Raw genomic sequence first — 17077 nt, forward strand, 5'->3', positions numbered from 1 at the left:
TGCCCCCGCCGCCGCGGGCCGAGAGCAAAGGGTGCGTTGGCCCCGGCGGCCGTCGCACCCATGCAACACACTGCAGCCACGGAGGGCGGCCGCCCTGGCCAAACATGCCAAGGCGTCAGCACTACTCACCAGTGCAGTTGTTGCGCAAACTCCTGGGAAAACATGCTATGCGTGTACTGGCCCGGTGAGGTGAGCGGGTACACGGATGGCCTCGGGATACCTGCGCAGAGCAGAGACGGGAAAGAGTCACGCACTGACAAGAGCAGCAGCAGCAGGGTCTCCTCGGGCCGCTACCGCCCGGAGCTTACAATTACGTTTATAGAAAATGAAGCATTTTGAAACAGTGTCGATAACAAAGTACGACGCGGCGCCTACCAAGGCGTCTGTGAGTGAGCCCAGTGAGCGCGCGCTGTCGCGCGTCTTTGTGGTTGCAAACCGCCATTACTCGCGAGGCGCGGCAGGCGCTAGGCGCGCGGACGCGAGCTTACGCGCGTCCGTAAGCGTACGTGTGGTCTCGGCTTTACACAAGCTGTTGAACGAAAAACAACGATTTAGAGCACACGGTGCGTGAGAAAATTATAAAAACCTAGGGTGTTAAGTCGTGAGCGTTCTGAAAACCGAACACCGTAGTCTTAAAATCGTATCTTGCACCAGTTCTTCCATTTTTTATCTTTCTTTCCTTTTTTCGCTGAACAGCTCGTGCATATCAGCATCAGAACCTTTCTCTACTCGCCGAGAACGCCTTACAGGTGCGCGCGCAGCTTCTCTGGAGCGATGTCTTACGAAAAGGATGGTATACGAAACTAGAATGTTTGACAATCACTGGAGTAAGCAGGCTCTCCCCCGCAAGCGGCTCTCACACAACGGAGCCTCGAGAAAGACTATAAGAGGCGAAACGGCTCCTCGTCCAAAGCGATTTGACTCTGCAGGCGGAACGGGACAGAGAAATGTAGTACAGTATAGTTGACGGTAGTTGTTCAGGGATACGGATACGGAGTTCTTTCAGTCTATATATATATATATATAGACTGGAAGAACTTCAGCTCAGACTGTAACACGTGGATGAGTCTGCACTAGCAAATAAACAAACGGCGGAGAGCAAATGCCGTCGCGAGGACTCCCCGGTCGGCCCCTTAGTACTATTATTTCACGTTGCAAAGGTATACACATCTACCTTACGAGTACAAGGGACGCTGTATAGTGGAGGGATCCGCGCCTGTTTCGTTCACTCGCGATTAAACGTCGACTGATATCGCCACTAGAACAAGCCTTCGACCGGAACCGCCCTTGCTGCTTCCATTGCTACAGCTTCCACGCACCACTTACTTTTTGAGACAGCCGCGCATAACAAAATTCTGTAACTCATAGAATTGCTGTGACATAGTTCGTCCAACTGTTAAAACTATACTCCTCCCTGTAAGACTGCCTTTTTAAATAAATAAATAAATAAATAAATAAATAAATAAATAAATAAATAAATAAATAAATAAATAAAATACCCGCTCTAGAAATTCTGCACTCGGTGCACTTATAAAATTAGGGCAGGAATCGAATACACAACCTAGTTCTCAACCGCAACAGCGACGGTGTGCACGGAAGTGCAAGGTCACAGTTGCACAGGCGTGAGGTGAACGTCGAGCGGTATCGATGCAATCGCACCGTTCGTATGCTCTCCTTCTCGACGATGACCAGACGCTCCGCCGCCGCCACCACCACACGTGCTGGCGCGTGCTCAGATGCCCCCGCACGGGCCAAACAGCGCGCGGCCAAAAATATTTACGCCCCGCGCCGGTGGAAACGAAAGCGGTGAGTGCGGATCCGAAAAGGCGTGCCGGAAGCTGCAGAGCCGGCGTGCGGGAAGAAGGGGGCCGTTTGCAAGGCCGCACCCGAGCGCGGGCCTGCAGCCAAGGCGTAAATATTTGCAGCTAGCCGGGCACACCGTTCCCGGGCGCAGACCAACGCACGCACGCCGCGGCAAAAACAAGCCGAGCGGCCTCTGAACTCCGCTGCAGCGAGACGCCAACCTTCGGACGAGAGACAACTGAAGCGGCTCGAAATGTCGGGCATGCAGGTGGCAATGCATGTAGCACTCTGTAGTTCCTCGTCGACGAGGCACGACAATGTAACGAGTTTTCCCTCTAAATCCTGCATGAAACGAATCGAACAGTGACTGCGTTAACAAGCGGGCCGGCGTTTCTTCCGCCATAATCAGGTCGGCTGCAGCGGCGTTGATAAATCATCTGGCATTGCCGCCGGAGGAGTGCCCGAAGCATCTTGTTGCAAGAAAAAAAAAAAAAGGTGTTTGACGTCCCGAAGTCTGCAAAGTGGGCACGTGGCATAGTGGAGGGCACCGCAGCCGGCAATCGAACCGGCCACCTCACGCTCAGCAGCAAGAACGGCACCACCAAGCCCCCGCGGTGGGTCCCTTCTTGTTGGGACACCTATGACGCAAACGTGTTTCCGCTAAGCTGGTCGCCCTGAAATGTGGCAAAAAAAAAAAATGGCTGAAACACGTGTCGGGTGCCACGGTGCATGAGGGGCCTTCGACAGAACAGTCGGGCGATTTTTAAGGTTGAGCACACGCAAGAGTCACGTGAGTAACGGACGAATTCCAACAACTGGTTCAAGGTGTATTTGGCAAATTCAAAATGATAACGAGTTCAAAAAAATGATCGGCAGTAATAAGAATCGAGTACTTACATTTAACAGAACTTGACAATGATTATATTGGTGCACCCCATAGCTATACGCCTCTCGCCGGAAATAACTATACGGAACAAGTCCATGCAAACGTGAAACGTGGAGTTTGATCAACGTAGAAAAGTATAGGTGTAAAGTGCGAGCGATGCGCAGAAACGTTGTATACAGAAGACCTCGTTACCCAAGGTGTGCTGCACTTTATATAGCCAGCGCAGAGTTACAGCCGGTGCTATTTATCGGCTCCAATTTTGCAGATGTTGTTGGCTGCAGGCTAATTTATAGCCTTGCTGGACATGGATGGATGGATAGGTGGATGCTATGAACGTAACCTTTGGAACGGGGTGAAGGGTTGCGCCACCAAGCTCTTGTTATTATATTGCCTAATGTCCTACCTATGTTAGAAAAAAAAAAACACGATGAACTCCCATAACTAAATTTTCTGAACCCTTATGGTTGGATGGATGGATGCAAAACTTTAATAAGGTCCTGAGGTACGCGACTCAGCGCGCTGCGGGCCGCTCCCACGTTGGGACAGTCAGGCCTTGCCCGACCGCCGCATCGTGGGCCCTCTGGACAACCCATAGTTGCACCCCGGCATCAGGGCTCTTGATAGCGGAGAGCCACTTGTCCTCGTTGATTTGTTCTGTGCCTCGTAACGAGGGGCAACGCCAGAGCATATGGTCTAGGCTAGCGATGTCATTGCAGTGCCTGCAAGAACTAGTGGCATAGGTGTCGGGATAAATTTTGTGGAATAAAGCCGGGTTGGGATATGAGCTTGTTTGCAATAATCTGAGGGTCAATGCCTGCGCTCTATTTAACTTCTTGTGTGGAAGGGTGAACTTTGTTTTTGCACACCTCCATTCATTGTCATTTCCCAACTTTTTTTTTCCACCAATCTTCCAATCGCCGCTTGCTAATCTCTACTGCGGACATGTTTACCTTCCCGCCTTCGCTGAACTCAAGGGCTTCAAGGAGGCCAGAGATGCCTAAATCGACCGCAGAGTAGATATCGTCACATTCTAATAAAACATGCTCCATCATTTCCCTAGCTTTACCACAGCAAGCACATGCCTTCTTGCTTCTGATATCTCGCTTTATAAGTGCGTGCTCTAAGGCATCCTGATCTCGCTTCGGAAAGTAATGAGCTTCCCTTAGAGTTATCACAAATTGTTTCTTTCTTGATTTCGCTTTTTTCCTCTCAAGTAGTTACCATTGGCAGGTTTCTTTTCCATTGCCACCACCCATGAGATTATTTCAGCCTCTCTGACTTTCCGCTTGACGCTCATTCTTGCTGTGTTGCCCACCCTACAGGCCGCATACTTGCTGGTAAACTTCTTAGTTCTTTTCCTCCACTGTGAATCAATGTTTTTTTCCCCGCACGGATACCTCAACACTCTCCCAGCCCATTTACTTTCTTCCATATTCCTCATAATTAATTTTACTGTGAGCTACCCTCACTTCAAAACTAGTCTAGCCCATATCGCCCTGCACAGCTTCATTTGTAGTCTTCCCGTGAGCGCCCAGAGGCGTCCAACTGACCTTTGGTTCACATCGAGTCCTGATTGTACCCCCGATTTAAAGCAAACAACCACATATCCAAAAGTAAGTCCTGGAACCGTTACACCTTTCCACATACCCTGGAGCACTTCGTACCTATTGTATCCCCATAGCGCTCTGTGTTTCATTATGGCTGCATTTCTCTTCCCCTGTGTTGTTATTGTTTTTTCCTGTGTTTCCAGATATCTGTCGCCTTCGTTTATCCATATACCAAGGTATTTATATTCTTTTAGCCGAGGTATTTCCTGGCCCTGAATTGACACTGTTTGTTCACTGTTTTCATTGAATACACTGTAAAGGAATTTACACCCTGAAACGTGAAAAAGGGTGTAAATGTGTCTATAACTCACACCCTTAGGGTGTTATCTATATGACGGACACCCTAAGGGTTTAAGTTATAGACACATTTAAACCCTTTTTCACTTTTAAGGTGTAAATTATTTTACAGCGTACCATAACACCTAATTTTCTAACGCTAAATTTCAGACCAAAATTCTCGCCTTCCTGTCCACAGATATTAATCAGAGATTGCATATCACTTTGCTTGTTAGCTAGCAAAACAATGTCGTCCGCATAAAACAAACCTGGGGGCTGCTGCTCTACTACTGTACCCGCCTGGTTGTATAAGGGATTAAACCCAATATTACTTTCCTCCAGCGCCTTTTCCATCCTCACCATGTACATCATAAACAGCAGTGGGGATAAAGGGCACCCCTGCCTCAGTCCCTTGTTGATGTCAACTTTCTATTCGCTCCTCATCCCTTCCCATTCAGCGCAAACGGTATTTTCCGGGTAAATCTCTCTGAAAAGATGTAGACAATCGTCGCCTAAGCCTTCCCTTTCCAGAATATCCCACAAAATGTTGCGGTCTACGTAGTCATACGCGCCTGTAATGTCTAAAAGGGCCACATATAACGGTCTCTCCTTTCTACTCTGGATATTTCAATAGACTCAGTAAGGTCAAACATGTTATCATTAACCTATTCTGAAGCCATTCTGAAGTTCCCGCAAAATGCCATTATTGCCAGCAATTGCTGCACTCTAGCGCCACCTTTCGGCAGAGTAAGAAACCTAACATTTATAGATAAGTACGTCATTCAGTGCGTCCTCATTCAAAGCGCCTCGCGAGAGAACGCCCACAGCGATCCGGAGCAAAACACAAGCCGCAGCTCGTGAGCCATCCAGCGCCCGATGCAGCGCCAACTCTTCGTCCACCCACCCCCGACACAACGCCCCGAAATGAGATTGCTAAAAGTTAACAACCGTAATGTAAGTACGCATCATCAAAAACTTGAGCCGGGGCGGCTGGAAGACCTCCCGCCTGAATGTCCCGTATACTCGCGGACGACTCGACGCTGATGTGCTTCAAATAATTACGCTTTGTAGTGAGTCTATATGACACTAGCAGAAATAATGTTCAACATCTCCTTAGGTCTTACCCGTCACACGCAAGGGCGACGCGGCACATTCGATTTTGCTGAGCCATGTAGGGTATACGCGCTGACTCCATGCGGAACCGATAGAGCACAGAGCGGTCTATCTGGCCTGCTCAATTCCTTTGTCACACAGAGCTGGTGAAGTAATGACCATAAAAACTAAAAATAACTGACGATGGCTTCTTTCAGATGATGCCAAGTGTCTGTACAAGTGCCTCAAGCAGTGCAGCGACGATTTATACTCGCGGGTGAGTCGGATCAATTTCCAAATCAACTCCGGCCCCTGTTCTGGCGACTGACTCCTCGAGCGGCACATCCAGCGCACACAGATAATTCCCGGCATCAAAGCAACACGTTATGTGCTACTAGCGACGACAGCTTCGACAAAGAGCCATTTGTACAATAAAGTTGGACTCTCTGTCAAACTCGGGCGTGCACGTTCCGTATAGCTCTCCATCGTTTGTTTTAAAATCCGCTTAAAAGCCGCTTCCGGCTAGATTCCGGCTGGACGCCCCACCATTGATTGTATAGTGCATCGAATACCCACGAGCAACAAACGTTAATAAAAAAGCGCAGTCAACCCAGCTGCCGACGATCGCGAGGCAGCAAACGGCAGGGATGCAGAATCCGCCAACGCAGCAGAGCACATTACATACTCTGGTCGGTGGCCTCTAGAAACACGGGCAGCCAGGTCTGCCGGTTTTCCACAGCGTCGCCCCCTCGTCGACAGGGCGGCGTGCCCAAGCTTGGCGCCGCGCGAGGGTAGCCGGCATACACAGATCTGTCATTGGCATCGGCAATCGCCCAGTGCGGCCTTCCGGGCACACAACGGCGACCAGCGCCGCGACGTAGCGGCGCGGCCCGGCCATCGCAGATATATAAACGACGTTAATGCGCTTATCAGAAACAGAACCGGAGCCTGGCTTCTCAATCGCAAGACCGCGCGCGCGCGAAAGACCGTTACGCTGCGACCGCGCTCGCTCCCTCGCGCTTGGGCGAGCCGCCGTCGCGGCCAGCGAGGACCGCTATCTTCGCGTCCACGCGGCAGCCCCTATCGGTGCACGGCGTCTCCGTGTGCATGCGCTCGCCGTACGGGCCGCGTCGGTCGTTATCGAGCCGCGAGTTTGACTAATGCCTCCTCCCATCTCCATTCGATGCTGGCCGCACCAGCTCTCGGGACGTCCCGTTCTTTTTTCCCCTGCGCGCGTTGCTGCGAGCGAACGACAAGGCGCCGCGGTGTAGACGGGCACGGCGCCATCGGGCGGACCGCGAAAGCGCTTCACCAACGCCCAAACAAGAAAGTCCTGCGATAGGAACACCCGGCAGCTTCAGGGGCGAGCCGACACGCGGAAAGGCTGAGCCAAAGCGCGGAAGACACATCCAACAAGCACTGCCGAAAGAACGAACGGAATAAGCTTCTGTCGAAGCGACAGTGGCAGCGGCGCACAGTTTGCCGACTCCTCATTCGTCTGCGTTTCGAGTCTGGAAATTATTTTGCGGTCGCCAAGGAGACCAATCAATATGTCAACAACAAAAGGCGCGCTTGGTAGTCGTTCCACGTATCTTCGCTTTGGCGTGAGGACCTAACACGGTTGAGCGCAATTTTATATATATACATGTCGCACTTCGCCGTCGCGCAGCGAGCCGTGCAACGAAAGCGAACGCTCCGCAACGGGGCACCACTCAAACGCGCAGCCGTGCGGTCTCCAAAGCGAAAACGCGCCGCAAGACGACGGGCGGAAGAGGGACGCGTCAGTGCCCAATGCGGTTAGCGCGCGCCAACAAGGCGCCAAGGATACCCGGCGCAGCGCGCCAGCCGAGAACGGGATCGGATCAGCGGCGGGAGAAATCAGATTGCGCCCCGAGCTTACGCGACAGCGGCGAGCAGGGCGCCGGTCGTTTTGCCCCGCATTCGGGCCAAAGTTTCTCGGGTGTTCCCGAGCCTTCGTCGATACGATAACAGGGCCCGACCGAAAGGCGTTTCGCGAACGCCGTTAGAGGCGCCGACTCCGTGCGCGCGGGAGGAGGGAGGACGGCTTTTGGGCGCCCCTAACGACGTTTTCCCGTTTGCGCCGGCAGAGCCGAAATAAGACGCCCGATCTCCTTCGATCCCGTCTCTACTTGGCCTCTTCCTCTCTTCGCGTTCTTTTCTTCCCCATCGAAGAGTTGGAAAATTACCTCGCCTCGAGCAGCGCGCGCTCGCGGCGGGGAAATTGCATTTCGGGCCCCGCAGCGAAAGAAGAACCGAAGCTCTCGGCTCGAGCGAGCACCACCAATACGCGATGCATCACCCCCCTTTTTTTTTCTTTCCCTAACGCTGTAATCTGCCACAGCGACGAGCGCGCCACCGCCGTCATGGCCCCGGGGTCACGCTATCCCATCTCCGTTCCTGCTGTGTGTGTGCGTGTGTCACTGTACGGACCCTCGGGCGACCTCGTGCTCGCGGTCGGCAGCAGCCAAGCTGCGTTGCGCTCCCGACGAAAGCCGCTGTTGGCCCGCGACAGAATCCTGAAAACGAGACCCCCCCCCCCCCCCTTTTTTTTTTTGCGGGAAGCGCTCCGAACCCCTTCCGTTCTTTCAGCGTCTGCGTTTACATACGATTTTCGTAACGTGTCCTGCTGCGAAGCTGGAGTCTTGTGGACCATGCTTATACTCGCACTGTCCCATGAGCCCACTCAAATACCGTAGCCGGAAGTACACGCTGCTACGTATAGGCACTGACAAACACGCGTACAACCGCTTTGTCACACGTGTAAGCTTCTTACTGTCGCTCACCCGCCAGAGCTCCAAAGCGCTGGCTGTAAGCAACATTAGCCCCAATACGCGCGCGGCTTGGTCAGTTCCGGTCAGAGGCGCTTTGGCCCATATAAGAATCTTATTAGTGAAACTTCCACAATACGGCAAGAATCGGAAATCACCTTAATATATAAATTATAGCCCCGATAGGCATAAACTGTGGTGACCTTTGAACGTCATTTCAATCACTGCTTTCTGTGTATGTCGGCTCCTTGTGATATACATTCCTGCGTTTGTGTCCTGAATGAACTATTTGGAATTTATCGCTCGTGTCGTCATTCAGGCTTCTTGCTCTCTATTCGTCTCTTTAGGGGTAAATCAGCAAACTCTATACTCGTGGACAACTTTCTGTGGCTGTGAAGGGAAAGCTACGGGGGCGGAGCTTCTGCACATGTGTTACCGGGCTAAGTATAGTCCGCCTGCGTTTGACAGTGCTTTTGGTAGCTCGGAACAGACGCTGAATCGATGCAACAACAACAACAAATTATGGGTTTTACGTGCCAAAACTACGATTTCATTACGAGGCTAGCCGTAGCGAGGGACTCCAGAAAAATTTGGACCACCTGTGGTTCTTCAACGTACACCTAAATCTAAGTACACGGGTGTTTTTGCATTTCGCCCCCATCGAAATACGGCCACCGCGGCCGGTATTCGATCCCGCGACCTCGTGCTTAGCAGCCCAACAGCATAGACACTAAACAACCACGGCCGCCGCTTCCATGTGCGACGGTTTCGCGTTTGCATAGACGCAGAAGGGAAAAGCCGCAAAATAAGTGAACATTCAGTGGTGTGTTCTGTCTTATTTAATTGTTGCTAATAAGGTGTTTGTGTTTTTTCTTCCCCAGAATAAACCAACGTGGACGAAAACGCGGGACTATTTTCGGAGGCGCTCTCACCTGTGCGCGCTTTGCCTCCGTAGCTTTGCCTTCATAGCCACAGAAAGTTGTTGCGCGAGTATAACTAAGAACTATAGTTATTTGGCAAGGGCCGAGCGTTCTGCCCGCAAGGCGAGCAAGAAGTCTATGCTATAGGGGTTCATGTGTGGGTACACACACTCACCCGTCTTGGGATCGATGTGGACCGGTGGGATGCCCATATGAGCGGGCGGTGGCTGCGAGAAGGGCTCGTTGTAGACCATGAAGTTGAGCGGCGACCCCGGGTGGGGCGAGGCCACCATCGGACCCTTGCTCGCCTGCAAAGAGAGCGCGAGGCACGGTCAGTGGGTGCCACCAAGGCGTGTCGACAGACAGAACCGCGTGCAAGTCGCGTACGATCGCAACACGGCGATGTCATGCGTTTCGATCGATCGGTGACATGTCGGGCACACAGTTTTACCGTCGAGACACTTTGGCATCGAAACGTCAAATGTACGACAGGGCTGGTATGATAGGGTTATATAATGCAGCAATGGGGTAAGAATGCAGAAGAGCGGTGGGCTTGCAGCGTGTACCGCATAATAACTAAGCGCTGCACTCGCAGCGTCCGTTCGCATGGCGTAGTAATGAACAGTACGACGCACTGTTACAGGCTGCAACGCGCGCTCCGACCACCGCGACAACGCAGCAGAGGTTACAAATCGCCCGATTATCGCTAGTAAATTGAGCGCCGAGTCACACGAACGTAACCAAATGACAACTGTGACAAAAGACGAACCTGGAGCGGAACGCAAAAGGGGGAAAACTTTGCCAGAATGAACCACTCGCTGTCTTCTTTGCGCCGCGATGTGCGCCATCCCAAGTATAGGCATCAGCCATTAAATATTCGCCGCCCCTCCACTACGCTTTTTTAATTCGCACGCAATCAGTTATGTCCTTCACACCAGAGAGAGAGAGAGAGAGAGAATGAAGAGGAAAGGCAGGGAGGTTAACCAGATATGAGTCTCCGGTTTGCTACCCTGCACTGGGGATGGGGGATAGGGGTTAGAAAGATGGCAGAGGAAAACGCTACAAAAAAGGGAAAAAAAGACACGCACACATGGAGGCGCACACACAAAAGGCGTTCCAGCCAAATTCTCGATAAACGTATGGGGCAGAACTCATTTGCGGCACAGCAAACAGTCCTAAGCCGTGCCGAAGGCCCGGTAGTGCCCGTAAATGCCATGGCATATCCACACCTAGTCGCGGACGCCCGCGCGTTGATATTGGGTTTCTCAATTATCTCTCTGCGCACGTATTATCCCCCTCCCCTAAAGGGCATTCATATATTGCGGCAACAAAAGGGCGCCATAACGTCCCTAGCACGGTACCGAGATTCCCACTCGCAAAGCGTATAGTCCTGCGGTGGAAACTTTCGCGAGCACCATTAATTTTTCATGCAACCGAGTAGAACCGTATGCTGTCGAGCCCGCAAATCCGTTGAACCCGGACAGCGTACGCGCAGAAAGTTTCTCCGAGTCGACGCTGGCCTTCGTCAATCGCTGTGTATACACAAACAAGGCAATCGGCGCGCAAGTATCGAAAACCCCCAGGGGCGGTGCACGCGCGCAGAGCGGGCTAACAACGGCTGCGAGACCGCAAGCGACGACCGCGCCCGCCGGAACAAACGGTCGATCTCCGATTCACAAGTTAAACAGCGACAGCGTTCGGCTCCCGCTGCCCCTTGCGTTTACTCGGAGTGGGGAAGGCAGCGGCGGGCTTTCGGATCTGCCCGAAAGCGATGCGTAGTTCATTATTTCCCTCTAGGCTCTCACCATCCACGCAGCGCGCCCGAAACCGCGCCGGGAACTCTTTACGCACCCGGCTGCGCACGCACGATCGGTCGGTCGGTTCGAGACGCCTGCGGGGCACGATGCAAGCCCGCGAGATCGAGAGATTATCCGTTTATGACGCTACGGTGAGGGGGAAAAAAAATGTCGCTTTCGTAACAGGGGCAGACTCGCTTTTTTTTTTCGTGTTTCCTCCTCATTCGATCTACTTTCGTTCCCGCTCAGTCTAATATTCAAGCGAATAATAATAATAATAATAATAATAATAATAATAATAATAATAATGAACAAGAGAAAACGAATGGAAAAACAGTAGACGTGCGCTACGTGTTTTAAATTAAAGCAAGGGCGTATACAGACTCCGTTTACAAGAGAAGACCAAAAGGAAAACAATTTTAAAACCGGCACGCGCAGAACCCAGGCGCGCGCGAACGCCAAGAACGAAAGCAACTGTACAGATTCCCATCTGCGCTCATCTTTCAGCGCGTCGAGTTGGACGCTTGCTCAGGCATTACAAACAATGCGTTCCCAGACACGGGGAGAAACATTTTGGAATGCACGAGCACGGGCGGCGCTTGGAAAGCGTCTGCCACGGCCTGCGCGGTACAGGGCTCGCTGACCGCGAGCGAACCGAAGGTCCGCACGCGCACCGCGGCGCTCCCGCGTGCTCCCCCCTCCCCCCCCCCCCCCTCCTGCACACGCACGCCCCTGGCGACAGAGCCCAGGCCGTCATGAATGGCCCGGGCGCGTACGTTTTCTTCTTTCTCGGCCGCTGGTTAGCCGGCCGAGAGAAAAACAAACGCGGCGGCGGCCACAAGCAGCAGTCCTTTTCTGTCCTCCAACCCCCCCCCCCCCCTTCCGCCCCGCTGCGAAGGCCGCCGCGGACAAAGCCGCACACGACGGACGCGGCCGGAAAGCGCGCGCGCGCCCCGCAGGCCGCCGCCGCCTTGTAATCAAGCTGTTGGCGCGGCGCTTCACAGCTCGGCCCCCTCTCCCTCCCTCGACAGTAGACACATTAAGACAGCGGGCTCGCGCGCTGTCCGCCGCCGGCGGATGCTCTAAATACGAATCATTAGAGGCTACTTTGGGAAGGGTCCAAACGAGGTCCTGGCGACGAGTGTCCAGGCCGGCCAGCCGTCAGCGCCGCGCGCGCGTAAACGGCTGCTGCCCACGGGGGCGGCGCGTTTCCGGAGACCGCACCTTGTTGCCTCCTCGTCTCTCCCTCTCGTCTTTTTTTAACGAGAACAGCCAACGCCGGCCGGCACCTGACGACGAGAACCGCGCGCCTGCCTGCCAAGTGCGTGCTCTCACCTTCCGCCGCTGCAAGAGAGCCCGGCTGGCACGGGTAGCATAGTACTACGCGCCTGCGTAAAAAGCCGATGGATGGAAAGAGGGAGAAAAGTCCGCGGACGCCGCACGCATCATTCGCGGAACGCGCGCAGGAAACGGCGGCGGGGCTCGTTTTGTGTGGTCGGCTCGAAACAACAACGCACGGCAGCTTTTGCTGCTCCTCGAAACACCCCCCCCCCCCCCCCCCCGCGAGTAATATAACCGCCGATTTCGTGCCAGCTCAAGTAGATTGTTACGTGGCGAGTGGCAACTGTAAGAAGCAGTCCCAGACATTTTTGCGTATTTCTATACGAGTGCGCAGAACGACGCTTCGAAATAATTTACTGCGCTGAGCGATTTTGGAGCAATGCCTATTACGTACGATGGTATTCCTTTTCGCTCTTCATCGGTGGTCAGAGCGACGCTCCGCCCGCTTTATCAATGGGATCGGCCGGCCCGAAACGGTAGACCTTAAACAGAGTGGCATAAAATCGAGCAGGAGGAATTGCTAAAAAAATCGCGACCCTGCTTGAACTGCTTTATTATTATTATTATTATTATTATTATTATTATTATTATTATTATTATTAGCGATAAATGCAACGTTAAGCGCAGGTGAACAGCACGCGAATTGTAGGCTACAGTTGCCCTCACGCGCACGCTTAGAGTCGCACGAAATGCTTACATGACCTGGGCAAGGACGGCGCGCGTGATATTACGCGCACTGTAACGTCATAATAGCAACAGAAAAACAAAGACAACGAGTGCCGCAAACGCACTAAAAACGTTCGACGAAGGAAAATTTCACACACAGGAGCACCGCCAAATCATTAAGGCACATTTTAACGACTGGTATGTTCACGGGATGGCTGCGCTCGATCAACACATACCTGCGAGTTTGTTTAGGCTATTCAGTTTAGTTCCACCTTTAGATATATCATGCAGCGCGTAATTTTTAACACAGCGTACGTAATAAGACTAGCCGGCATCAAAATAAGTCGCTCGTTCGTCGCGCAGATTGGTCCTGTATGAAAGGGTCCTTTCTTCGGCAAACAAACGCGCGTACAAAGCTTCAAGTCCTAGCTTAAAAAACACATGCAAACAGGCACAAAATGCATACGGGGTTGTTCGTACGCGTTCGATTAGCTACCGCGACAACAGTGAATTTTAAAAGAAAAAAAAATGATAATTGTCGACGAGGAGCGTTCCATTTAGCGCTGTTCGGGAAACCATTCTGATAACGGTCTCCCCACCAATCAGTGCGCGCACCGCGTGACACAATGGATGACACACCACAGTGGCGCTGTGTGGGACATACAGACGACGCCACACTGCCACAGTCGCAGATTTCAAATCCATCCCACAGCGGCACTGGCGCGGGCACGGCAAAGGTCCCACAAGGGAAACAGAAAGGGCACGGGGATCCGAGAGGCGGTTATAAAAGAAGGGGGTGGGGGGTGCAAAGGTGGAGGGCGTGCGCAGCGCAGACGCACGCTCAGGGAGGTGAACGTGGTGACGCCATCGAATGGAAATTGCACTGAAAGAAATGCGGGGGGCTTTCGCACGCACCACGGAGCAGCGAGGGAGGGGAACGCCGTAAGCAAACGCCCATGGAAAAAGAAACAAGAGATCAAGCAAGCAAACAGAGATAGAGAAACAGCAAACGAAGGAAAAAACAAAGACGCGAGCAAGGCCGCGCAGTCGTGGTATCCATCAGAGTTCCATTACCGATCGCAGGCGGAGAAACTCATCCCTTTGTGAAGTCGTCGCGGGACCCCGATCTCCGCCGTGCACCCCGCGAACGTCGCCTTCTTTGTGCCAGCCGGGGTGGCTGCTCCCGCCACAGGCTGTTGTCAGCCAGGGCGTGGAGGCAAGAATGAAAAACGCGAGATGCGCAGAGGGGGCCTCGAACTCTTCAACTTTCCCTTCGAAAATCAGCGCCGGATTCTCTACACACGCAGGCGCAGTGCCATCTTCCGATCCACGCGAATTTTCAAAGAAGGAGCTGAACTAATTTCAAAATTTTAAATGACCAGACACAAAGCTCGCAAGGATAACAATGCGGGCCTTCCCATGAGGTTGTTATTCACTCGCTAAGCGAGTGAATGACATCCTTGCCACTCTTCGCTCGCAGTTGCCATTCCGGGAGGGGAGGGAGGGGCTGAAAGGAGAGGGAGGGAGGGAGAGACCGCTCGGATGCGTCCGTGAGCCTGTTGGACAAGTACCAGCGTAAGCAAGTTCCCGAATACTGGTTGTATATTTGCAAAGGCAAGGGTAAAATCATAAGGAAACTGCAGAACTGTAAGCAGCACGGCACAAAAATTGGGTCCGCAAAAGATTGGCTAACGATGCGCAGGGGCTCGGCGTCGGTCGCGGAATTCACATCGTCAGTTTCCCGGACTTGTGAGGTTTGCATCGCTTAGCCCGGAATGTTCGATCCGTGAAAGGCTCCTACGAGTTGCCTCCTTTTCCTTCCAGCACAAACCGTGGGCAGCGTCGGTGCCAAATCGGGTGAGCAACCAGGATCAAAGGAAGAGCCATTTGAGCGCACCGCCACCACAAGAACGCGCACCTTTTCGCAGTCCGCACGCAAAGGTTATTTGCGATAAAGCGATTTACCGCATCACGATCGGCATGCGACTCATATTGCGCGTACTCGACGTGATCGCGGTCTCAATACCGAACGCGGCCGCCGACCGCTGGACAGAATCGAGCGTCATTCGGCCGATCCGCGGGGCAATCGAAAATACAAGGTCGAAGGGCACGCGCTCTATACCCTTCTTCCGGGCAGTGCGCCCAGACACAAGAGGACGGAATCGCGCGGCACCATTGCATCGGCGGCAAGCCTCCCCCGCTCGCTTCAGATGGCGGGCACGTCAAGCGGCCAACGCGCTCGCCCCGATGGACTAAAAGGAGCACGGCCCCCGAGATCCTACGGACACGATTTGGGTACGTTCTCGCAAAGAAAAAAAGAAAGCGTACAATGGGCTCGCTGCGATTGACCTGCCTGTTGTGCACGAGCAGCATAAAAAAAAAAGATTAACGAAGCAGGAAATAAAGCATATAACGGCTATAAGCAATGAGCGCATGGATGTCCTTTTGGTACAGCGGTCCGCGTTGTAGTAAAGCGGCAGTGACCCCCCCCCCCCCTTCTAGCCCCTTCTATGTCTAAAACCCGACCCGCAGCGATCGGACTACGCATGGTTAGACCATTAATTCTTGCAATACATCAAGACTACATCAAGAACGCAGAAAAAAAGAACCAAAAAAAGTAAGTTTATGCCCATATACAAACAGTAACGAATGCGGAAAACTGCAGCTGCTATTGGAGGTCTTCGGTGTAGAACATGCGCTCGCCGGTGTGGAGACACAATCGTCGTGCACGGCTAGAGCACGCGCGACAGAGATCCATGGGCGATGACCTGTCTCGGGAATAGAAAGTTCTGGTCCGTAATTCCAGCAAACCAAACCACATATCGATGACTGCGCCCGGTGTCCCCTCGCTACTCCGAAACACATGCAGCAAAGGATGGAGGGAAGTGTCCCTGCGTGTGTTTCGCAGCGGTCGCGAGGCACGCCATCTGCGACCTGTCTCGACAGAGCGCGCACAGATCGGAGTGCGAGCCATAGATTGCGCGGTGCGCGCGCGTGCAGCACGGCACGCGCCCCCCTCCGGGGGCGACCTGCTGAGAAGTGCATTAGCGCGGCCGTGGGTGGCGCGCCCGACGCGCGAATCCGTTACGGCGATTCGACGGCGTGCCGATGGCGGCGAAGCAGCGCGTGACACCCGACACCGCGCCGGCGGGGTGAGAACACGAGCGCGGGGCGGGGTCGGCCACCGGCGGCTCGCACCTCGGCGCGAGGACGCCCGGCGCAAGCGGGCCAAATTGGGCCGCTACCGGCTCTGACTCACACGCCGAGCCATCCGCCCTCCCGAAACACAACGCAGTCCCTCATCATCATCTCACCGGGATCAAAACAGTCGACAACAAAAACTCTCCCAGAGATGGAGAGGAGTGATCATCGCGTAACAGGAAGAAGGGGAAAAAAATAAAGTGCAGGCTCGCACACACTCGGGCGCGCGCACCGCTTCGACAACTGCACTATTCATCTCATTTAGTGCGCTGATGGATAGGAGAGGAGCGAAAATGCTATTTGCTTAGGCACGCCGGAGGAGGATCGGGGAAAGAGGCGCTTTGATCTCGCCGGCTCGCCTCGGTTCCCCCCGGCGCGCCTCCTTAGCCGGGCGACGCGTTTCTGGTACACGGAATCCCGAGAGCGCGTGGGCAGCTCAGCTCCTAACCCCCTCTCATCGTCCCCTCTACCTGTGCCATTATCTGTTGCTTCGCTCCGGGCCTCCGAGAGCAGCCACCGCGATTAGCGACAAGCGCGGCAACCCCCTCTCCTCGGAGTAGCCTGCGACCACCGCGGGAAGGAGCGCACTGCAAAAAATGCGTCCGGGGTACAACACGGGAAGCGAGTTCCGGGTGGCAGGCCGCATAAAGCGCGCACCCGCACACACGGATTATAGAACTGCGTGGGTGAGCGGCGAGGC

General features: G+C 53.6%; 1 protein-coding gene across 3 annotated transcripts in view; it reads right to left on the minus strand.

Moving 5' to 3' along the window:
- Nucleotides 1–17077, minus strand: part of pan (transcription factor pangolin) — a 239949-nt gene that overhangs the window by 56724 nt on the left and 166148 nt on the right. For all 3 annotated transcript variants that reach the window (XM_065451889.1, XM_065451888.1, XM_065451887.1), the window contains 2 exons: nt 9549–9681; nt 130–220 (listed from right to left, as the gene is read on the minus strand). In XM_065451889.1, the coding sequence (XP_065307961.1) occupies nt 130–220; nt 9549–9681 (224 nt within the window). The remainder of the gene's footprint in view (nt 1–129; nt 221–9548; nt 9682–17077) is intronic.

The sequence above is a fragment of the Dermacentor albipictus genome, chromosome 1, assembly GCF_038994185.2.
Source record: "Dermacentor albipictus isolate Rhodes 1998 colony chromosome 1, USDA_Dalb.pri_finalv2, whole genome shotgun sequence".
NCBI classification, from domain to species: domain Eukaryota; kingdom Metazoa; phylum Arthropoda; class Arachnida; order Ixodida; family Ixodidae; genus Dermacentor; species Dermacentor albipictus.